We start from the raw sequence: 24541 nt of genomic DNA on the forward strand, positions 1-24541 counted from the left end.
TAACATCTATTGTTTGGAGAATATTTCTTTGATTTTGTTGACAGTCTCAGAATCTTAGGAATATTTATCCCTTCTACTCGTTGTTTTTCTTGTCCATCTCAATCCTACGCTACATCAGTATTTTATATATTTCCTTCTTGCTTTCTGATAAAAATTTACTCTTGAAGAGGTTTTGGTACTTAGATGTGGTTGATGGGGTCTGTGGACATAATTTTCAAAATTGAGCTCTTTGAATAGAGGTCAAATTTGATAATAAAAAAATGACATAGCACATTAGGAACTGTTGGTCAATGTTTTTCGGCACTCCCCCTATTTTCATAAAATCCAATGCCTAAATTTAAACTCAGGTTCAAAGATGTCACTCTTCTATTACTTGGCTTGCTGTTAGAGATTGTGTTGGAACAGGGGAGAATGCAAAATTGGGGATATCATGGAGATGTGCTTTGTTGTTTCTGTCGTCATTGCATTGAAGGTAGAGATCATCTATTCTTCCAATGTGGTTTTAGCAAAAGAATATGGACAGGATATATTGCATACTTGTCTATTTGATGATATTCTTATATGCTGGGATGATGTGTTGAGATGGGGTTTGAAGGAATGGAAGAGGGATTTGAAGTCTACTCTATGCAGACTTGGCTGGTGTGTGACAATCTATAATATTTGACAGCACTGTAACAATATCAGACATGGCAATCAAATCTTAACAAAGGAGAAAATAGTTGCTTGAATTAAATAGAAGTTTAAGACGAAGGTTATTGCAACTGGGATTTTTATAAAGTCTTGAAAAAATATAGCTCTTTGTGATAGTTGGGGTATGTATGTAAAGATTTTAATTTATGCACATGATCTTCCTTTCACATAATATGCAGAATTATTTTGTCAGTCTCATATGTTTAGTAGTTCTTATATTTGTTTTCAGATATTTCCTTCCTGCTTTCTAATAAAAATTTACTCTTGAAGAGGTTTTGGTACTTAGATATGGTTGATGAGGTCAGTGGACATAATTTTCAAATTGAGCTCTTTGATTAGAATTCAGAGAGAGAGAGAGAGAGAGAGGGCGAGAGAGATTAACAAAGTAGTATCAATACATTGCGGCTAATTACTTACTGCTTCTTGCTGCAAGCCCGTGGGAATTCTTAGGAGGGTGTTCAAAGGAAAGAATGTTGTAAAATATCAAATATACTAAAACCAGACTTTTGATGGAGAAAATGGCTTTTGAATTTTCTTTACAGATTCAAAGGCACCACAGAAGACTCGTGCATAGAAATCTACCCTTCGAAATACACGGAGAAATGCTTCTAGTTTCCAAATTACCCACCACATCTATAATAAGAACAATCATCAAACTACTTTCAATGCAACAAATCAGAAAGTTTTAAGATCTATTTGAGATTGCGTTATAGAGTTTAAAAAATATTTTTAGTACTTTAAAAGTTTTTTTTTTTTTTTTGACTTTTTTACTCTCAAAATTGTCAAAACATATTTTTAAGAAAAGCTTAAAAATAAAATGTTTGCCAAAACAACACTTTTTGACTTAAAAGTTGTGTTTTTCAAACGCAATTATAATCAAGCTCTTAGGAGACTAAGACACCGTCTTGTAAAGCAAAGATCATTTGTACTCTTTTGATCATTATGAGGAGAAGAAAATATAAACTATAAGCATGGCAAGCACTTGTACTATGACATCTCATGACAAGCACTTGTACTATGACATCTCATCAAGCTTGGGGTGCATGTAGCTGTGAGGAGCCGTGATTTAGAGCACGCCAGGCAGCAAAATATTTTTTTTAATATTTTAATACAAAAAAAAAAAAAAATTGCCGGTGTGCTCGTGCTATTTATCTTCACCCGGCTGTGAGAGAGAGAGAGAGAGATGGGAGGGGGGGACAGAGATTAACAAAAGAATATAAATACAACCCACGCCTTAGCAACATGTGTTCTTTCTGCAATGTCAATGATTGAACAAACGACTAACTCTGTTCAGCCTAAAACTACAGCACTCTTCAAAAATGCTATAAATTATATCAAATTACAAAAAAGTAGTAACCAAAACCAACTCTGGCAAAGAAAACAACAACAACAAAAAAAAATGAAAAAGTAGTAAAAATGAAAACGGCTATTCAGATTTCTTGGCCTTTCTCTTCATTCTGCTAAATGGCCCAACTGTTCTGTCCATAATGTACATGTAAATAACCTGGCTCCAAGATTGATATGACTCTAAACCCTCATAATACTCTGGCGCAATCTCCTTTACCTGGTGGAGCTTGCTCCCAGGAATTCTCGGGAAATCATGGTGCTCGTTGTGGTACCCAACACTCCATGTCATAAGATTCAGGGGGCCATAGTAAGAATATGTCTCCTGTTCAGGCTTGAACACATAATGTTCCGAAATGAAGTGACCAGCCATTGGGTGCATACCACCCCCAAGGAATGTAGAAAGGATCAAATAGGCAAAAGATTTCCAGCCCCAAAAGTAAACCATGGCTGCATCAAGGGTTATCTGAACAAATAAGTTGATGAACTCCCAACAACCAGGAGGTTTTGGTTTCAGAAATAGAGGCCGCAGCGCATAGAAGAAGAGCTGCAATATGACCCATATGCTTTTGGTAACAATATTTGTCACAACAAGGGCTTCAGCATGGCTTGGAACGTCCATATCAATGCCATCTACTCCTTGGAAACGGTGATGCTCAAGGTGATATTTTTGAAAGGTGACAGACATGGGTACACCAATTGGGAGGTTAGCGAAAATCCCAAGCCAACGGTTGTAGACTGGAGTCGAGAAGGCAAGATTGTGGCTGAGCTCGTGGATGGCTAAGAATAGGTTGTGGTTGAGAAAAGAGCCAAAGAAGTAGGCTGTTGCTAGTATCTTCAGCCAACCAGCATTTTGGAGCAAGGTGGCAGTCCATAGTTGAAGAAAAACCGCCAAAGCTACCTGCAACACCACAATTACAAGAACATGAAACAGAAATTTCAATAACAATAGCTCATATGGTCATGTAAGTCTCAATATTCTATAGAGCAGAACAATCACTATATAAGGTCACCACTATAGAAATAATCAGCTTTGTTTCTTCCTTGATAAGCCCACGACCCTCAAAAGAGAAGGCTTACTCATCTTAGGGCAAGCAAAAGAAGAATGCCCAAAGACCTTACAAGAATTGCACATGGAAGGAATCCAATCATAGTCTGCATACACCCTTAGCCACTGGCCATTATCACCTAGTAGATCAAACTCCTTGACCAGATTCTTTGCGGCATCCAGCTCAACACACACTCTAGCATAGCTAATTCTGCACCTCGAAGCAATCATCACGGAGAAAAACTGTGTAGTTCACCAAATTAAATAGGTTCACAAAAAACAGTGTTGTCTTTCAAAGTGGTTTTTCACATAATTTTCTGTTCCCCTTCAATATAAGTTGAAGCAGTTATGATCTCCAGCAAAAAAAGTCGATGTGTAAGAGCAAATTAATCTCCAACAAGATTGCAGATAATTTCGCTACTTCATGTTTCTTGCTGCAAGCCCGTTGGGATTAGGAGTGTGTTCAAAGGAAAATGGCTTTTGGAGTTTCTAAAACCAGAATAATATCACCATTTCTAAGCCAGCATAGCTCATGCATAGAAATTTATCCTTCTTCAAACTACACAAAGAAAAGCTTCTAGTTTCCAAATCACTCATATATTCGAAAGTGCTACTTGTTCAGATGCATATCACCCTAACCACCACTTCTACTATAAGAACAATCATCAAACTACTTTCAATGCAACAAATGAGAGAAAGCGGGGGCATAAGAAAATGTCTTGTAAAGCAAAGATCAGATGAACTCTTTTGTTCCTTACAAGAAGAAAAAGAAAATACAAACTATGAGCATGACAAGCACTTATACTATGAGATCTCATGAAACCCTTTAAAAATTTTCATATGTTGGTGGATTCAGAATTGGTATAAAAAAAAAAAAAAAAAAACAAATGTTGTTGCAAAACACTCCATTCTCAAATGGCAAACCAAGAGATAGGAAAAAGACAGTTCCATGCTCTAAAAGAAAAACACTAAACAATCTAATCAGAAATAACAGACATTCTCTCTGCCTCACTAAATTGCTTGTTGTACACTAAAATTACATATGAAAGAATGGGATCAAAACTTTAATGTCATTCAAATTCTTCTATAAATAAGTTGATAAGCAAGGACAAACAACTATAAATTTGCTCAAGCAAACATGTTCAACATTCATTCAACAGATTCTATGATGATAAAGATATTTCCCAACACCATAGAGAGAAGAGGGGTTAAAATGTCTAACTGGGAATGGACTTGATACAATATTCTACAGATAAGATGAAATACTGGATATGCTCTTGAAAATACAACATTGGAGACAAAAATATGCCTCAAGTTTTATCATCAAATCCAACTGAGCTGCTTTAGGATCCAGAAATCATTGGCTTATGTCAGTAAATGGGACTCAAACTAAACTATAATTTCTAATAGCAATATTGGCAATCCATGGCGTGACTCAGTGACTCAGAACAGATGTTAATGAAAAACGAATCCAAATTCACACGCACAAACAAATGCTGATTCTGGAATTTCATCAAACATTACGTACACATCGACTAAAACTGTACCATGATTCGCTAATAATAGATTATCGCAGAAAAGCATCGAATATGCTTCTAAAATAATCGCAACCCTGATGAGCAACATTGATATAATCACATAAGTAACAAAACCCAGAAGTCCAATTTGAGTATTTAAAAAAAGATCAACCGAAAAGACAAAGCGGGCATGAACAAACATTGAGCCAAATCGATGAAAAGGCATAACCCACATTACATCAGATCTAAAACCCAAAGAAAAACCCCACCCAAACATAAACAAGCGTTACACAACCACGCACATTGTATATCCAAATCGAAAACACGCACAAAGCGATAGAGACAGACCTTGAGGAAAGCCCAGGGGTCGGGGCCAAAGAGGTTCTTGATCTGAGGGTACTGAGAGAGAATCTGGCGGCGCCTGCTGGCGTGGGGCTCGTCCGTGTAGGACCAGAAGAAGTCTGTGGCCATTACTCCTTCCTCCGCTTCTTCCCCTCTCCCCATTCTTTTCTTTTCCTTCGTTGTCTGTGGGAGACGATTGACTTGTTTCAAAGTTGATTGATTCAGATTTCAGAACGTGAGCGAGGGAGGCAAATGAGCTGTTAGGCTGTGACCGTGAGTACCAAAATTAGAGTGGATGGACCATATTGATTCTCTTTGCCGGATCTACAGCTGGTTTCTTTTTGTTTTTCTTAATGTTTATGTTTTTATTTTGTACTAGAGTTCTGTTAATGTTTCTTCTTCTTTCTTTGTACGTCTAAACTTATTCCCTAAGTTTCACCACCTACTCGTTTGTTCTCGAACTATTATATATGGGTCGTGATTCACAGCAAGCCCGCGTCAGGCCAATTTTTTTTTTTTATTTTAACTTTTTAATATTAAAAAAAATTGGCCCGCGTGCCATGTGTTTATCTTCACCCATTATATATAGAGCCGTGATTAAGACAACGCTGGTCATGCACGCCAGGCTTTTTTTTTTTTTGGTATATATATAATATTTTAATATTATAAAAATAATAAAAATAATAAAAAAAGGCATGGCGTGCATGAACTGTTCATGCACGCCGGTGTTAGGTTTATTATCGCCCTTATATATATATATATATATATATATATATATGAGAAATTTAAAAAAATGAATTAAATTATCACGCGATTTGAAAAAAATTTTCAAATTTTAAAATTTTTCAATTTCACCCCTCAACTTTCAATTTGATGCAATCTACCTCTATGTCAGTTTTTGAATGTTAAAAGTGATGAAATGACCTTTATACCACCCCTGAAATTTTTATAAAATTCTAAATTTACCCTTAATTTCAAATTTAAAATTTTTTTAAAAAAAAATTAAAGGGTAATTTGGTCTTTTTAGTGGTTTATGTTAGGGTTTAACGGCAAAAATTAATGGAGGGAGTCAATTGTATCAAATTGAAAGTTCATTAGATGAAATTGAGAGTTTTTGAAATTTAGGGGTCTTATCAAAACGGATGGTAGTGTGTATATATATATATAGTTTTCCTTCAAATTTATGAAATTGACATTTGTCTTTTAAAATAAGTAATTTTTATATGCATTTTTAAATTGACATATTTTGTTAATCATATTAAAAAATATATGTAAGCTTGCTTTAAGACAATTTAATCCTTAGACTCTGTTTGTTTCGAAGTAAAATGTTTTAAGTTAATATGTTTTCAACGAAATCATTTTTTCTCGAAGAATTTTTTGGGTGTTTGACTCGTAACGGCGAAAAATGGCCAATGACCTCAAGCTATGGTCTTATGAACTCTAGCCATGGTTCGACAACTTCCTGCAATGGTCCGATGAACTCTGGCGGTAATCTTGCAATTTAAAAAGAAGCTCAAAGGTCAAACCAAACACTAAAGTATAAAAATATAAATGTAGGAGTGACTTTGTCCAAAAAGAAGACAATCACAAGAAAGAGAATATTCTGGTTGTGATGAAAAGTTTCATTTAAGAAGATACCCTATTAATATTATTCTACAGAGGAGTAGAAAAGCTATAAGAATTTTTTTTCTAAAGCAATAATAATTAATTTCACGATTACGTAGATTTTTTTTTTTATTATTATTATTTTGAGTAAGCTACTGCGGGCTTGTGTGGTGCTAGGCTGGCCTTTCCGATGATTATGATTTATGGGGTCAGAAACTGTGATAGATTAGAGGAGTCAAATCATCATAATCTGCTGAATTTACCAAAAGGTCATGTGGCTTTTCTCAAGGAAAAATGAGATAAATGTATGTTTATCACCTAATTTTGTGTAGCTAACGTAATGCAATTAAGCATTTGATAAAAACGTTTAAAATATTCAACCTTTAAATTTGTGTACTTTTAAAAACACGCAACGCAAAAACTTCGGATTTTTTCAATTTTCGTACATAACACTTTTTTCAATTTTGTTTAAAGACGGATGTTTAGTAATAAAATCGCAAGGCCAAAGCCATCCTTTATGTTATAAGCGTAATTATATTTAGTTAACTCATGTACAACTAGCATACAATTAGATGACGTGACAATAATCTAATTGCTAATTCAAAGGCTAATTTTTGTTACCACATTAGTTATCCAGTTGTATGGCATTTATAGAACTCAATAATAGAACCCTTGACCTGGTGCTCATTTGTCTTGAGAAAGCGGTTTTGGACCACTGATTTGGCCCAATTTTGCTTCTGCGCCTCAAGAAACTTCCTAGGAAAACATCTCACATGCTACATGGATTGAAAAGGACATTGTAACTCAAATAATTGGTCGAATCACTCTGAAGCTGGCAAAAGTTTTTATTAATCTTCACAAAAAGTTTGAAAAGAAACAGAATCATTCATCCTACCCCACGCTATCAGGCCCACCTAAATGAGATTAACCAAGCTACAGATGATGGCCAACATCATTGCAACACTCAGAAAGCAATTTATGCATACAACAGGAAATCTCATAAACTTCATGTAATAATATATATCAAGGAACATAGGAAAAGACATTTGAAAAGCTTCTTTATAAGCAACATGCAAGCTGTACAAGCATGTACAAATGTGCTAGATACAATTTATGAACCCTTCAAATTGACTACCTCAACTTCACCCACCAGCCCCATAATAACTCAGGCTGGGTTCTGATGATCAGAAGCGGGAAGAAAGCGCTGCAATTCTTAACTGATCTAAATTGCCGATAAATTCCGGTCTTTATGTAAACCAAGAGGAAAGAGAAGTGCTCATATAGAGACCATAATACGCTGTGGGCATGGGCTAGGGTTTAGACTGTACTAATAATCACCTTAGGTGAGAATCGTAAGTATCAAAAAGGGTATCGGGAACAATCAAAGGTAACTTATCTATATACATGAAGAGCCTTCTAAGATTCTCCCTCATCACTGTAGCCATGTCAACTATGTCCTTGCCGTCAGTGAATACCCAAAGGTCGCCGGAGTTCACTCTCTTAAGACTGTCACGACAAAAGGGGCACGACTGCGATCTTGTTCGCCTGCAATTCGTTACAACAGATCATTACTCTTATGTATTAAGAGTAAACACCTTATAAAACAAAGATGAGAGTATGTTATTTAGTAGACTGTTATATAACTATCATACAATTAGAATGATGGCAGTGAGTAATGATATTTAGAAAACTGCTATATGACTGCCATGCAACTTGATGATGTGCAATGTCATCCCAGTTATATAACAATTGTACAGCAATTTAATAAATACTTGCTAAAAACAACTCCGACTCAAGAGTGGCATATAGCTAGAAAACCCAAGAAGTACATTACAATTTACAAACATGTATTGCAACCTGCAAGTAAAACAATGATAAAATGCAGAGGCATAGCACCAACAAACATTATCTACATGATTAAGATGTTCCCTTTGTTTCTTCCAGTCTAATGTGTTTCAATTATAGGATTTTTTTTTTTTAATTAAAAAAAAAAGAACGTATATGAGAGAAAGAGCCTAAAGCTCAGATGCAGGAGCACTAGTGATCATAGAATCATTTTATCTAATCTAACAAACAACCGACTGAAATGTGATGGGCCCTTCAAAAGTTGCATATATTAATTTCCTTTTCAATTCAAATCCAGATCATGCAACTTGACAATTCACAAAATTCCGGAGGAACACAAATTTCACGCAGATAATCCCAAAACTCCCTCTCTCCCTAAATCATATTCCCTCTTCTAATAGCACAAATTTTGGGAAACCAATTTTCAAACGCTCCCCGCCGATATCCTATGTATTGATTTCCACTATTACGCTCAAAATTAAAAAGATACATTGTAATGTAATAAATCCAACTGACAAGGGTTGTGGTGTAAGGATGATCCATTGACTTTTTTGGCAACAAACCTTTGAGACAGCCAAACAGGGAAATGTGAATTATTATTTGGGATGGAGTAGATATTGTCAGGTTGAATCTGAAGTCCAGTAAATTAAGGAATTAAGCCAATAGAGTAGCAACCATAGAATCACTAAAATCTCATGGCAGTTAGTTTTACATTCCCTATGTGCTATATGTACAAATAGCAGCACGTTATGAAACCTAATCATAAGAGAAAACTCCATAATTCAATGAGATTTGACACCGACACCTTCTTAACATATCATATAGGAAAGACCTAATCCGCTTGGTGTTCACAACTGATTAACTCTACCATGAGGAAACTACTAAAAGCAGGCATAAATATTGCAATCGCAGTACAACCATTTGAAGCAATTGAAAAATGAACTGTCAAGCAATGAAATTCAGTCCACAATGCCACATGAATTAATACTCCCTCTGTCCGAAAATAGATAGGACACTTTCCTTTTTGGGATGAATCACGATATAAGAGTTTTCAAAAGTGAAAGCATTTATCCATTTAATTTTCCATATTACTTTAAATTTGAACCCACATGTTTTTATTAATTCGAACCACATTGCTTATGCACCCCTAAGGGCCTTTAAGGAAGATTGTTATGTTATTTTATTCCAATAAGATGTATACCATTTGCAAACTCCCATCTACCTTGGGACTGAGAGAGTAGCATTTTCATTCCCACGTGATGGCATATCTTTCATGGGCCATTGAACCAAAACTTACACTTAACAAGCAACTCCCATAATCAATGGCAGTTCTTCCCATAATCAATAAGCTTGAAGTCAGGGTATGATACAGAAGGTACAGAATTTATATGAGTTCAAAGTTCCAACAAAAGTATTGCCCATAACATGTTACCAAGTTTTACACTCCAACACAATCACGGTGCATTAAAATATCAGAAACAGTGACAACTTAGGATAAGAAAAACTAGCATCGCAGAATCAAGAGTATATTACACCCACCCCTTCTTAAAGTTCCCTTGATTATATCAAAAGGAAATGCCGAAAAATGCAACACAACCTCAATGAGATTTACTTCAGGCATCCCAAGTCATCCAAATTCATAAGCCACAGCAATAATCTTTTCAATATCAGGAAACAAAAAACCATTCAAGCTCCCATACATATTTGCAAAAAGATAACCCACAGACCACATCATTCAACAATTAACACATCTAAAACTAGAATTATAGTCATTGGCCCATTGTCATCTACCTTTTCCTAATTCAAATAATGTTTATGATTCTGCACGTTCATATTCATCACCAAGAAAAGGGGAAGAAAAAATAAAGATGTTTCTGCATATTCATATTCATGGACAAGTAAATTAACGTTATGCAAAGTAATCTAATCACAGCCTTAGGTTCATAATGTGTATCTATGCACATGTATGTATGCCTCAATCATACAGACTTCTGCTTATAACTGATAAAGTGTTGTTAAGAAAACTTCACGACAATTAACTTTTGATCGTGAATTTGAACATTTGTTAAATTTCTCTATTGTGTTTTTCTTTTAAACATTTAGAGACACAAATATATCACTCAAATGCGGCCAATCCATCAATGAAAAAAAGGGCTCTTCGCTGGATTCGATCATCGAGTATTAGATGTAAAACAATTACAAGACCATGAAACATGTAATGTATCCTTAATTAACTTTATTCATACGTACTGAATATTATCTACTGAGTAGACATCAGAAACAAGAATGCCAGACCCAGATCAATTAAATGGTAGACTGTTTTGAGTTCAAGAACTTAGGAAGAAGTAGCTTGATAGAGATAGAGAGCTGGAAATACCATTCGCGGTAACATTTCAAGCACATGGCATGGTTGCAGTTGGGCAATACAATCTTACTATTCAGTTCCATGCATATTCCACATTCTTCCTCCCTTTCATTGTCCACATCCAAACAATGTCTATGTTCATCGTCATCTCTTCTTCGGTACCTCTCCATGCATACTGCCTTCTGCTTTTTATCTTCCGTATCGGTAACACCTCTTTCAAGTTGAAGTAAAGAGGGATAAATAACCGCTGGCCAGAACAAGAATTTAGGCATCAGTAAAATAATAGGGAATAAACTAGTCAAGTTAATGACTCCAAAACCAAAATTCCAATTTTTTTTTTTTTTTGATGTCGGGGAACCTCTCCAAGGCAGGGCCCTTTGGACCCACCCCTGCAGAGTAAACCCTGGTCCTGTGCACCACACCCTCGGAAGTTTCAAATATGCTGTACTTAGGAAATTACCATAGAACTCTCTTATACTTGCTTTTCTCTCATGGGTAGACATGGTGGTCGTGCCATCCACATAAACCTATAAAGCATAAGGGAAATCCCTGAGGTCAGTCATATCCATGATTGGACAACGAAACCAAGACAAAAAATCTCATCTAAGGATCACAATTACAACCTTGTAAATTAGGATTCTCAACAGTCCAAGGGCTCCTGCAAGGTGGCAGTCTGTCCACTGGACCAGAAAGAGGAACAGGTGTGCTGCTGGACTATATGACATTCTCATCTGAAGGCAGGCACCATCATAATCCCCTGGTAAATCTGACGCACTGCATCTTGCATTGCAAGATAAGAATTTGAAAGATGAAAATGCGACAGTCAGATTAAGCTAGCAACCTCATAAAGTACAACAGAAACTCATAGAACACACAAGTCACAAACAAAGAAATATCAAGCATCCCAAATTGCAAATAACATGTTAACATCTTCAGCTAGCAATTTTTAGATAAATTAAAGTAGTTATTGTTTGAACGCATGGAATTATCTAGATAACATTTCCATATTTATGACCCAAAAACATATTACAACAATAAAAACGGCAACTTATTGAAACATTGTACGAGTGGGGACAAAACAATAGACAACCTGACCCCCCATTGATCATTTAATAATTTAAGCACATAAAAATCAATGAGACAGCTCCTCAGTCAGGTGGAACCACTGCGCACGTGGGCTCGGAGACACAAGTTATCAAGGATTATGCCCAAATGCATAGAAGTACCCCAATATTTGACAACTTCCCCGCCCTCCACCATAAAAATTGAGAGGGAGAGGAAGAGCGAAAAGGGAAAGTGCGTCAATACTACAAAAGAAGTCTCAAATCATCATACTACTCAAAAGTATTGAGACGCAATCCCAAGTAAGAGACCAACATATCATAATCAGAATTTAAACAATCAGTAACAAGAAAATTTTGGGTAAGATATGCTTTAGATTAACACACAGGGAAACTTGAAAAAAAAGGAGAAAAAAAAAAAAAAAATCGAAAATCCAGCTCATGCGAAAAAAACCAAATTTGCAGAGATGAAAACCAAAAGTACACTAACTACTACTCCGAGTGAGTGTGCCAGAGAGAGAGTTTGAATTCTAAGACTCAAACCCACCAAAAAATACTTAGGCTTTTTTATTATTATTTTAAACTAAAATGCAAGGTTTATTAACTAGAGGTTAAAAACCGAAAAACAGGGAGAAAAAAAATTAAACCTGAAAAGCACCGAAAAACATAATCTGACAACAAATGAAATAAGAAGCTAAAAACCAGAAAATCCAAGAAAGGTAACCTCACATTCCAGACAACATAGAAAAGAAAAAGAGGAAACTTGACACCTAAAGCATTCATATTAATAAAAATTAAGAAAAAGAAAACACTATTTTTTTTCTTTCTAAAGAAGAAAAGCACAGAAACCAAATTCAGAGATACCCCATAAACTTACAGAGTATTAGCGTGCTGAATATCAGCTTCAAGCACTTTGAGAGAGTCCTTGAACGACTTTCTCATGGAAGAAGCAACGTACATCTCCAAAAAATTTCACTCAAAACCCCTCCAAACCCCCCAAATTCCAGCCCCTGAAAAAAAAAACCCAGACTTCCTTTCTCTCTCGCTCTCGCTCTCCAAGACGCTCAGTGGGTCAGTTTCTTTCTCTTTCTCTTACAGTGTTTGGGGGGTCCTTCTATTCTGTTCTTGAAAGCGAAGACGGAGAAAGGAAGCGGACACGTGGAAGGCGGAGGCCTGTCGTGGAGCCGCGAGGAAAAGGAATTAAAAATTTGTAGCGTCAAAGAAGTGCACGAATGCGAGGCGAGCCCGTGAAGCCCTTATCCATCCATCCACTCTCTCTCTCTCCCTCTCTCTTTCTGTCTGCCACTTTTTCCTTTTCCTTCGGTGGCTTTCGCTCCACGCAGCCTTGAGTGATGAATGATGATGCACTTCAACACATCCCATGACTAGACTTTACCCCCTCTCCCGTATTTAACCTTAATGCTTTTTTATGTGGTTCCTCCTAATTCTCACTCCCACATTTATTTCATTGCTTTAAAATTATTTACTTCTTCTTCTTTTTTTCAGACCAAAATAGTAGATAAGGATCCTGTTCATTTCATATGGACTTCGTGTGTATTTATTTTATGGATATTATTCAAAGTTTTTGTATTTAATGATATACATGATTTCATATTTAAAAGATCCGTCAACATACCAATTTTAAATTATGATCATGAAATAAATAATTTCATTTAATTTGAAATCGATATTATCATATTCCTTAAAAAGTTGGGTAGTTGTAATAGATTATGATCCACCTTAATTGCATGTCATAATTGTTTGTAATTTTGGCTAGTATTGTGAGAGAGTCTACATGTGATGTACTTGCTTGAGTAGGTCGGCTCGCTGTGGTCAGACCGCTCCCATATAGACCTTTTCACATTACTTGCGAGTTGCGGCCACCTTCAATTTTTCCTTTTTTCAGATTTAATTTTTAAATTAAATTAATAAAAATTTAATATGCTGACATGACAAAATCCTATGTTTAGTTGGGACTAACAGGTGTTAAACATTTGGGGGGAAATGTAACGGTATGGGTTAATTTGCTTTTTCAATTGACTTAGAGAATAAAAATTCGAAGAAAAAAAAAAAGTTTAGAGAGTTTTTTGTTTTGGTGTGTTGACTTATAGATTTATAAGATATTTACCTTTTTTTTTTAATAAATGTTAATAGACAGTACTACACCAACTTAGTATAATGGAGTGTAGTATATAGCATTATGCTTTTACATATTTGGATAAAACTATTTTCGTTAATATCTCGTTTAAAAGTAACGATAAATTTGTCACATGCACAAGTAGTCACGTCAATACTTATAAAGTTGTGCTACATGTGCATACAACCTTACCATAAGTAATGATTTAACATGCAATCATAATAAAAGTCGTGAATTCGAACCTTTACCCCTACGATTTACCCTAAGGCCTCCTTCAACCCAAAGTTCACCCTAGCCATAAATTTTGGAGTCAATCAATTGCTTCGTGTATTTCTCTTATTTGCTCGTCAATTTCTTTCATTTTATAAGATTTATTCATCAATTTCAAGCATTATTCTCATCAATTGCCTTTTATTATGATTGGTTAAGGATAAATGATTCGATTTTCTCAGTTCCACATTATATAAGACACTTAAAAGGTGCTAAGTCTCATATTAGTTACTTATTAAGTAAAATTGAGTTTAACAAGTGATTATGTAAAACTCAAAATTGACCAGTCCTTTTTTAATGATAACGAATATATGGTTAACGTTTTTTTTAGGTCATTACAAATCGTATCAAAACAATCTAGTAATGTGGTATTGAAGCTGAATGATGCAGACCTGACGAGAATGTTGAAAATTTAAAAACTAGAGATTGTAACGCAACGCCTCAATCACACATTATGAAGATAAATAGCTCACTTAAAATGAGCGGATTATAAAGACACTCATGAGTGTTAAATCTAACATTAGTTTCTTATTATGTGTGATTAAGCTTTATAAATGATTATTAAAAATTTCAAAATGACTAATAATTTTGAATTGATAGCACATATATGGCTAATGATATTATTCAAATTTCATTTTTCACTTAAGAAAAAGACAAAAATCCATGAAAAAGACAAAAATCCCAATAAAACTTTGCTAATTGCTTCCCTTTGTTCCTTGCTTTGGAGATGATACGAGAATCAAAGATAGCATAAGGTTCTGCAATTGATTACTTGAGTATGCATTGCAGGATACTCTCTGAGATTCAATGAATTGAAAAAGTAAAGGAAGGGTAAAAGAATGTGACATCTGAAAATACACACGAAAGACAGACAAAGACCTTTATCCATTAAAAATAATTAATTAATTAAAAAAAAAAAAAAAAAAAAAACCCTATGCTCATTCTCATATTAAACCAAATAGCAGTATTGAAAAATTCAGACTCAATTAGTGTTATCAACAGAGAAATCATCGTCTCCTAGGGACAATTTAATCGGCTGGAGATCATAATTTATGAAACAGAAGTCATTAATTCAAATATTTTTCTTATGTGATCATGTAAAATAACAAAAAACCAGAAAAATCACCACCCCAATCACCTAATTTCATATAAAAACATGAAAGAATGAAATTAATTAATTTCAATGAATCTTTGATCCAAGGAGTTTAGCTTTAAGCTTGTAAATCTAGCTATGTTTGGCAAAGGGCCGGACCGGACCGGACCCAAAAGTCAAAAGAAATTTTATCAAAATCAACTCCAACATTCTTACTTTTTTTCATCATATCAATCACTTTTTATTACTATTCAAATAAAAAAATCACTATAAAATAAAATTTTTCACTATTTTTCACAAAACATTATTACTTTTTTTTTTTTTCATTCTATTGCCAAACACAGCTCAAAGGACTAGCGGCATTTCCAACATTTTCAATTTTTTAAGGATAAATCTGTCACTGTTATAACATTTCCGACATTTTCAGTTTTTTAAGGATAAATCTGTCACTGTTATAACATCGTACGAGGCAATGATATACTTTGAAATTCTCAACAAAAATATAATAGTGGGTTATGTTATCCAAAACTTTTTGTTGCCAGTGTATATACATTTCAATATTTATCGCATTTTAAACTTTAATTTATTAAATTAACTTAAAATATATATTTTTAATTAGTACATTTTTTTAAAGATATATATATATATATATATATATATGAATTTAATATAAGCTCCATCAATACAATTAGGATAAAGGATCTAGCTATACCTGCGGTTAATAACAGTACGTATGTTATAGTTTAATCAACGATCAAGATTAAATCTTAAAGTTGACTTATTTCTATAAATTTTTAATAAAAGAAAAAAAATAAAAAGAGATTTTAAAAAATTTAATATTAACTATTGATTAAATTATAGCATATATATTATTATTAAGCGGAATCGTCGGATAAAAAGCTTACCCTTTATTTAAATTTGTTTAGGAAAGTACATGCATCATTGTTAGTTGTTACAAAAAAGAAACGAAAATAAATGCATGATGTTGTTGTCTCAACAGACAACAGACAACACCTAAACTTTTTATGGGGAACTACTAATGATTAAAGGTTTCTTATTAATTAAAGGAAGGGTAGAAAAAGCTTAATTACTCATTTAACAAAATAAAAAATAAAAAACTCACATATATAACTTGTAGAGTATTTAATTAGCTTGATCTGGTCAAGGGTGTTTAAAGGGTGTCTTCATTACATAAGAATCAAGAGTTCAAAAGGCTAATTGGCGTATTCATTTAGCATGCGGGATAAAATTTTTCTTCGAATCGCATGTGATTCTCTCGTATATTTTTTAAATGTATGTAATTTTTACATGTTATATTAATTATATTAAAAAAAATGTGAGAATTACGCACTTGAAAACACATTAAATTAATATAATAAATTAAAAATATTTTATTTTTATTCATAACCAATAACCATGACTCCATGAACACTAATAGCTATACCTGTACATTATAGTTTCGTAATAATAGATTAAAGAAAAAAGCAAGTGGAATATGGGGGTTCAATGAATCTGGGTAGTAATTATTGGTAGGTATATTTTGTAATAAAAAAAGATTCGAGTTTTGTGGGGGGTAAAGGACAAGTGGGAAAAAATCTTAGTGGGTCCGAAAACCAGGTAAAGGTGGAATGGGGTAGGTTCATAATACTAGGCAGGTGCCGACCCACTTCCTATCCCTATCCGTAATAAACAAAGAAACAAAGGACAAACACAACAACAACAAAAAAAAAATCTATCTACCACATTAATTATTTCATAAATTTCTCTAATTATATAAGTGAAGAGATTATTATTATTATTATTATTATTTACATGTTCTCATAAGAAAAAGTAAAGGAAGAATCGAACTAGTAACTCCTATTTGCTTTATGTCAAGATCTACTAAAAAAATTTAACAATAATAAAAAAGATGTGTTGTACATCATCTCCCGATTCTTCTCTCATTCTCACACTTTTGTTGAGTAATGAATCAGCCAAATACCAATTAAAGGCCCCCAAACTAAGAATTATTGTGGGCCCATGAAGATAAGGCCCATACTAAAACAATTATACAAGCCCACAAGAATATGATAGATGATCGGCCATTCAAGGGATAAAGGCTACGTTCCAAGTAAATGTGGCCGAGCTTAAAGCGCCAAACCACGTTCTACATGAACGTGACCGATCCCACAACGACCACGATTTTAGCATTATTCGCACTAGATTCCTCGGGAACGTGGGTGCCGAGAATTCAGGGGGCATACTCAATGATAACCGTCACTTACAACCTATAAAATGGAAGCTCTTACTAGGTATCTGGGTGGATTACTTTTGAAAGAATTCCCTTACTCTCTCTGTGAAAAACATTGATTGGCTTAGGCATCAGAACTATCCCTCCCCGACACACCTGGTAAGCTCTTATCCTATTTTCTGATTTTGCAGATATCATCTCTCGAATCGTTTATATTACCCATCCCAGAAACTGTTCCAACACTTTTCAAAATTATTATTAGATTTGTGGGGCCATGAGTGATATGACCCCACAAATCGAATGCTAATTTTGATTTTCATAATAAAAATTATCATCTCAATGTTGAACTTATGATTTATTAAGATTTAAAAATGATGTATGATGGGGTAATGGGTGTATACTTTGCCGAAGTTGAGGTGGGTAGTTTTTGTTGTTTTTGTTGTTGTGAGTAGTTGTGGAGGGAAGTTGTTTCATGTAAATAAGGTTGCCATAATGGGCAAGCTCCCTGAAACCAAACCTCAGCCCAACCCGGACTTTGGGCTTATTAGGCTGAAAATTCCTAGCTGGAATTTAATTATATTTGAGTGAGGTTGAGATTCTTATAACCCAATAGAAATCCTCTCAATATTAACACGTCTAAAATTTAAATGATTTATTATTATGTAAACACTTAGATGCACAAACTTTAAATAATTATGATCATAAAATAGATTAATTTGAAATGAAAAAGATCCTAATCCATTATCACCTCGACTTAGCCCGAATATGACAAAGTTAAACCCCTTGAAATGGACAAAAATTTTCTTTAAATTAGGTTTTATTAAACTTTTATTCTTAGCATATGTAATTCTCACATGCATTTTTAATTGGATTAGTAGAGCATATAATTTTCACTTGTATTTTTAAAAATGTAAATGAAAATCGCGTGCTTTTAAGACATATGCCAATTTAATAGACGGAATTGAAGAAATTTTATTTATCCCTTAAAATGATATTCTTTTACTGATTATTTTCTTATTTTATTTTATTTATATTCCTATTTTATTGTTTGGCTATTTGACTTTAATATGTGTGTGTGTATATATATATATATATATATATATATATAATATTTTCATTGAAGTATTGTGTTCGATGGATGGATTTCAATATCATGCTTTTCTACCATTTTGATATTATTAAAAAAGAATAAAAATATTATATATATTTTTTAAGATTTATTTAAGTTTTTGAAAGGGTAAAATATAAATGATTTTAAATACTAAAAATTATTTTGTAAAATTATATTTAAATGAATTAACTTTTATGTTTTTTTAATAAAAAAATCCATAAAGTATCATATTTGAGATAGGCTCCGAGGTTGAAAAGCTCGGGTTAAAAGAGCTCCGAGGTTGTCGCGCCAAGGACCAGCCCGCCCGACTGCCCAAGTCGCAGCCTAAGCACATAGCTCGTCCGTACAACATCTTCGTCTTCAATAGGCGATCCATCATCCCACAATGAAAACCCAAATTTTCGTGAATCCCACTAATTATTCGAACCCTCAATTCTCGCCCTCGGTTTTTCGCTTTGATTTTCCGCCATTTTCTGGGGAAAGTCTAAACCTTCTTCGTTTGTCCCGAAGGAAATGGCTTCAAAGTCCCCAACCCCACAGAATTTGCTCTGTGAGAGCCTCTTGTGCTTCTGGCTCAGCGAGTTACGGCGGGTGGGACGAGTTGAGACTCGTTGGTGACTCGGAGAGCACTGGTGAGTCGGATCAGTTTCGCGATTTTCTTGTTTCTTTGAAAGCCGATGATGGAAAGCATATATTCGTGTTTCTTTTGGGGCTTGTATGTGCCCTGGCCATTTCTAGGGTTAGGGTTTCTTCGATTGTTGTGTTTCCAGCTTCAATTTTGGTTTTTGCTATCGGGTTCTCGTTTGGGTTTGTTCGTGGAGGAAATTTCAGTGAGGTGGGTGTAAATGGAGGTAAGAGAAGGGCAAAAGAAGAGATTTCATGGTTTTATACTGAGAAATTTAAGAACTTAGTGACTTTTTTTGATGGGTTTGATGTTAAGGTTAATAATTTAAAGAATGATATAGCAAAAGCTATTGATAATAAAGAAATTACTCTAGGTGATTTGGAAAATTATGTAAATGAGATGGAATCAATTAGTTTATCAGCTTTGAATGCAAGAAACCTTGCCGAGGCTTCTATGGATAATGTGGGGAAATCTAATGTAGTGTTAGTGGAGAACCAGAGGCCAAGTAGAAGAAAGAAAGAGCTGGGTGAAATTGGGTTTGAGTTGTTGCAATCTGTTGGAAGTTTGTTTGGAGAGAATTTGGTTGGTTCCAAGCCTAATAAAGTGAAAGATAACATTAAGCGAGAAACTGTAGAGAGTGTAGTAAATGATCAAACTCGAGCAAATGTTTCTACTTCTGCAGTTGAAGAGAGTAATTTCAGTTCAGTTATTGATAGTAAAGGAACTGGGAATTTGAGTGTGTCTCAAGAATCATCAAATAAGTCTGCTTTTGATGAGGATGGAGGTAGACGGACAATAAATGATTCACAAAATGGGAAAATGAGTTCAGGGGAGATGCATGGCAGTGGTAAAAGATTTATTGACGGAGAAGAGTATAGTTACCGGAGTAACAGTTTGCGATTTATGAATAACCAGAGTTTCTCTGTGAAGACGGGCCGTAATAACAAAACTGAGATGTGGGAATCCCATGATAGACTGTTTAATTCTGAGGAGTTTAGAGTGAGGATGAAACATATGGGAACTGAAGCTTCCTTTGTACAAGAGCAGATGCTCAAGAAATCCAGTGGAGCTTACCAGACTTCTCTCAATAGGGAGAAGAGCAACGATAAGTCTTACAGTTTTCAATTTAGAGAAGAGGAGACGAATCATGAAGATGATTCCCATATGGCTAATGACCTGTCTTCACATGAGAGTGAGGTTGGTTCCTCTTCATCTCCGAAGGTTTCAGATGATGTGGTGTTTGATAGGTATCTTACAGAAGCTAATGACCTTTTGAAACAAGCAAAGGAGTTGATGAGGAGAAAACGTGACGTGGAGCGTGCTGAAATCATATTGTACAGGTCTGCCAAGTTACTCTCCAAAGCCATAGCTATGAAGCCCATGAGTTTGTTGGCTGTGGGCCAACTAGGCAACACCTATCTTCTTCATGGAGAATTGAAATTGAAGATTAGTCGGGAGTTGAGAACTCTCCTTTCAGGAAGTGAGCCCTTATCCATTGAGAAATGGAACGGAATGCTCAAGGGATTAGATGCCCGCATCACTAGTAAAGATGAACTTGCATCTGTCCTTGTTAATGTGTGTGAAGAGTGCGAAGAACTTCTTCTGGAGGCAGGCAGAAAATATAGGCTGGCGTTATCAATTGATGGGAGCGATGTAAGGGCCCTATACAATTGGGGTATTGCGCTCTCTTTCCGCGCCCAATTAATTGCGGATATTGGACCGGTAAGCATTCTTCATCAATAAAAATTCTGAGTTGTGCGGTTCCGTTATAGTTAGGTGAACTAGACGTGGAAATTAAAGGAATATATTTTCTAGCCTGAGATAAGGTTTCATCATGATTGTGTTTGGTTGATTTTGATTAGGGAAAAATATAAAAAAGTCCCCCCAAACTACCAGCCATTTTCGATTTAGCCCCCTAATGTTCTAAAAGTGATAAAGTAACCCCTCAAATTACCAAACTATTGCATTTTGGCCACTCCGTTAGTCAAAACCGTCAGTTTGGACGGAAACTGCAAAACAACGTCGTTTTGTTATGGGTAAGTTACTATAATGCCCTTTTATGAAAAAAATAAATTTTGAGGAAAAATATAAAAAAGCCCCCCAAACTACCAGTCGTTTTTATTTTAGCTCCATAATGTTCAGAAAGTGATAAAGTAGCCCCCCAACAAAATGACATCGTTTTGCAGTTTCCGTCCAAACGGACGGTTTTGACTAACGGAGTGGCCAAAATGCAATAATTTGGTAGTTTGGGGGACTACTTTATCATTTTTGAAACATTAGGGGGCTAAATTGAAAACGGCTGGTAGTTTGAGGGGCTTTTTTATATTTTTTCCTTTTGATTACTAGTGAAACCACTTTGAATTGATTTGAACTATTTGATTAATGCAATGCACGTTGCTGAATTTTTAATTCTGAAGTAAATATTCCCTAATTTCAGGAAGCTGCTTTTGAGGCTGACGAAGTGTTCTTGGCTGCAATTGATAAATTTGATGCTATGATGTCCAAAGGCAATACTTACGCACCTGATGGTATGTCTATGTTTTTCCTTACCAGTCAAAACAGTGATTTCATGATTGCAACTGCAATCTACGTAGTTCAATTACAAATTCTATCTGGTGTGATGACTGAAAAATACTGAAAACAGAAAGAATATATGGTCATAGAGCAATATTGGGCACTACATGACTATTGACAAAAATGTGTACATCATTTGCATGAACAACTGTATTCAGTCAGAACAACTATGCAACCCCTTGAGCTTCAAATGAGGCAGTGTAGTGAAAGTTGCCAAAAAATCCGAGAATTCATAGATTGGGTGTTGTGTCTTATCACTTAGCTGCGTTTTTATATTTCTGTTATCAGATTTGGAGTGAAAGCGTAGAGTATTCCCTCTTGCTGTATAATACATAGAAGCCCTTCAGTAGAGAGAAGCACAAAGCTTCATTTTGCCATTTCAACTTACAACGAAGACATTATTTCAACCAAGTATGAGATTCTAGCTGATTTTTATGTTTGCATTGCAGCTTTGTTCAAATGGGGTGTGGCTTTGCAGCAAAGATCTCGCTTACGGCCAAGTAACAGTAAAGAGAAGGTGAAGTTATTGCAACAAGCCAAGAGGCTATATGAAGATGCACTGCACATGGACTCCAGCAATCTCCAAGTAAGAGAAGCCCTATCAATTTGTGTGTCTGAGCTTAGTTTTAGGTACTTCTAGTCAGTTCATAACAAAACAATCAACTCAAATTGCTCTGCATCCATCTTTGTTTATACTATTTTTTTTTCCCAAGTTTTGTCCCTTCTCCACCTTTGGAGTGCAAAAGGCATAATGGATAGCCTCTTCCATCCTTTCGTAATATTAAGAATAACATTGTTGTAATAATAAGAAAGAAATCCTTTCATCTCTTGCTCACCATCTACGCACTTGGTCAGTGATTTTTCTCTATGATCCATCCCGTATTTTTCTCTCTCCCAGCCAGTGCTTTTCGATCTCTGCAAGTTAACCGGTGACGGTAGACAAGTATGTCAACGCAAAGCTGTTGTATCACTGATCACACACAGCAGGAATAAAAGTTGGGCCAATGGAAATCCTTGTTTGGGCCTGCTTATTCCAGCTACCGCTCTGGTGAATTGTTAGGTCCATAACTTAATTGGCACGCAACAACTTTTGTTTGCATTCTATACTATACAATGTTACTGCACAATTCAGTGTCAATATCTTCGGTTTGCATTAGAGTCAGCAATTTGTGTTTGTGTGCCAGGTTTGAGTTCGGGTTAATTTTAACTTGACTCTTTAATTAAAAGGGTTAGATTTTTTAACCTTAACTCTCTAATTTTGTATCGGGTTCATCTCGGGTTTGTAGGATGTGTCAAAAATTGTTATCCCTAATGTCGTATGTTGGGTTCAGGTTGTGTCAAGATATGAGTATAAGATTATACTTATCAATTTTAACCTAATTCATTTAATTAAGCGAGTCAGATTCTTCAACCCTAATATGCTAATTTCGTGTTGAGTTCGCGAGTCATAAAAAATTGTTAGTTCTAGTTTGTGTTAGAAGGTTTGTCTAGGTTTATTTATTGTTGGGAAAAATACACATATCCCCCTTGAACTACAATTCAATTGTTAATGTTTATTCAAAATATTGATTGCGTCAATTTGTCTCCATATTATAAAAAGTTGTCAATGCCCCCCAAGGCCAACAAAAAGATAAAAATAATTATAATTTTTTTAATAAGACCAAAATACCTCTATAAAATTGAAAAAAAACTAAAAAAAACTAAAAATTATTTTTTTATAAGGTGGTTCGAAAATCGTCCTCAGACCCTAGATGTCTAGGGGTAGCCAAGCCGCCACAAAGAATGCTTGGAGGTGGCTCGACCATTCCTGAAACTCATAGGGGGTTGCTGAGCCACCCTCAAAGAAATTTTATGGGTGTTTAGCCACCCCGAACTGCCTAGGGGTGGTTTAGTCATCCTAGGTTGGGCTAGCAATTTGATTTGGTAAATTAGGTTCAGCTCGACCTGCTTGACCTGTCAAACTGTTAAGGATAAATCATGACATGACCATTTAAATAAGTGGATGACACGAGACGACAACCCGTTTGATAAATAGGTCATGTCAGGTTGATCCACATACAACCTGTTAGACCCTTTTTTTTATGGGCATTCCATAATTTGAGGGGACTACTACGGACTAGTGGTTTTGAGGGGACCAGTGGTTCGAAGGAGGTACAAATACTTTTTTCCTTTTATTGTTGGATTCCCAATTTTCTTGGTACCAGCTAAAAGTCTTTGCTGATAGAAAAGAAAGATGGGTAAAGCTAAAAAGACTTCTGTAGTTGTACAACTACAATATGACAAGACCAAATGATGACCGGCCACAAAGTGTATAAACCTGAATGGCAAATCCTCCTCCTGAGGTCTCCGGGACATCATCATCGAGTTTTCCGGAAACATCTCTATTTTGGTACATGTTACATCTAGCATGTTGTAATCTATAGATTATATGACACTTACATTAATTATTAAATAATTGAATTAATTATATAACAATTATCATAACGGCTCCGTTTGCCAACAGCGCAGAACGGCACTGTTTCAGCTACAATACCATTCTCAGATGTGTAGCAAAAAATGTACGTAGTTTTTAATAACAACTTAAATCATTCATACTTCACATACTCCAACAAGTAACCAATGACAACCTAAAATTATATATATTTTTTTTCTTTAAAAAATAATGGAAAATATTAAACTAAAAA

The 24541-nt window shown here is 35.0% G+C and overlaps 3 protein-coding genes across 4 annotated transcripts; 1 reads left to right on the forward strand and 2 right to left on the reverse strand.

Moving 5' to 3' along the window:
* Positions 1-1893: 1893 nt before the first annotated feature.
* LOC132170731 (sphingolipid delta(4)-desaturase DES1-like) lies at positions 1894-5346 on the reverse strand. Its single transcript, XM_059581816.1, has 2 exons — positions 4948-5346; positions 1894-2935 (listed from the first exon to the last, which is right to left on the reverse strand). Exons 1-2 carry the CDS (start codon positions 5101-5103, stop codon positions 2117-2119), a joined length of 975 nt encoding a protein of 324 aa, XP_059437799.1. The 5' UTR covers positions 5104-5346; the 3' UTR covers positions 1894-2116.
* A 2240-nt stretch (positions 5347-7586) lies between these two features.
* On the reverse strand, positions 7587-13086 carry LOC132173070 (E3 ubiquitin-protein ligase AIRP2-like). 2 transcript variants are annotated; one of them, XM_059584639.1, is made up of 5 exons: positions 12695-13086; positions 11380-11536; positions 11217-11283; positions 10769-11003; positions 7587-8091 (listed from the first exon to the last, which is right to left on the reverse strand). In XM_059584639.1, exons 1-5 carry the CDS (start codon positions 12775-12777, stop codon positions 7881-7883), a joined length of 753 nt encoding a protein of 250 aa, XP_059440622.1. In that variant the 5' UTR covers positions 12778-13086; the 3' UTR covers positions 7587-7880. The 2 variants fall into 2 exon arrangements, with proteins under 2 accessions (XP_059440622.1, XP_059440623.1); XM_059584640.1 differs by having other exon boundaries at positions 11380-11530; positions 12695-13083.
* Positions 13087-18959: 5873 nt separating this feature from the next.
* On the forward strand, positions 18960-22686 carry LOC132173041 (uncharacterized). Its single transcript, XM_059584599.1, has 3 exons — positions 18960-21005; positions 21721-21811; positions 22307-22686. Exons 1-3 carry the CDS (start codon positions 19044-19046, stop codon positions 22495-22497), a joined length of 2244 nt encoding a protein of 747 aa, XP_059440582.1. The 5' UTR covers positions 18960-19043; the 3' UTR covers positions 22498-22686.
* Positions 22687-24541: the final 1855 nt, after the last annotated feature.

Source organism: Corylus avellana, chromosome ca2 (genome assembly GCF_901000735.1).
Source record: "Corylus avellana chromosome ca2, CavTom2PMs-1.0".
In the NCBI taxonomy this organism is placed as follows: domain Eukaryota; kingdom Viridiplantae; phylum Streptophyta; class Magnoliopsida; order Fagales; family Betulaceae; genus Corylus; species Corylus avellana.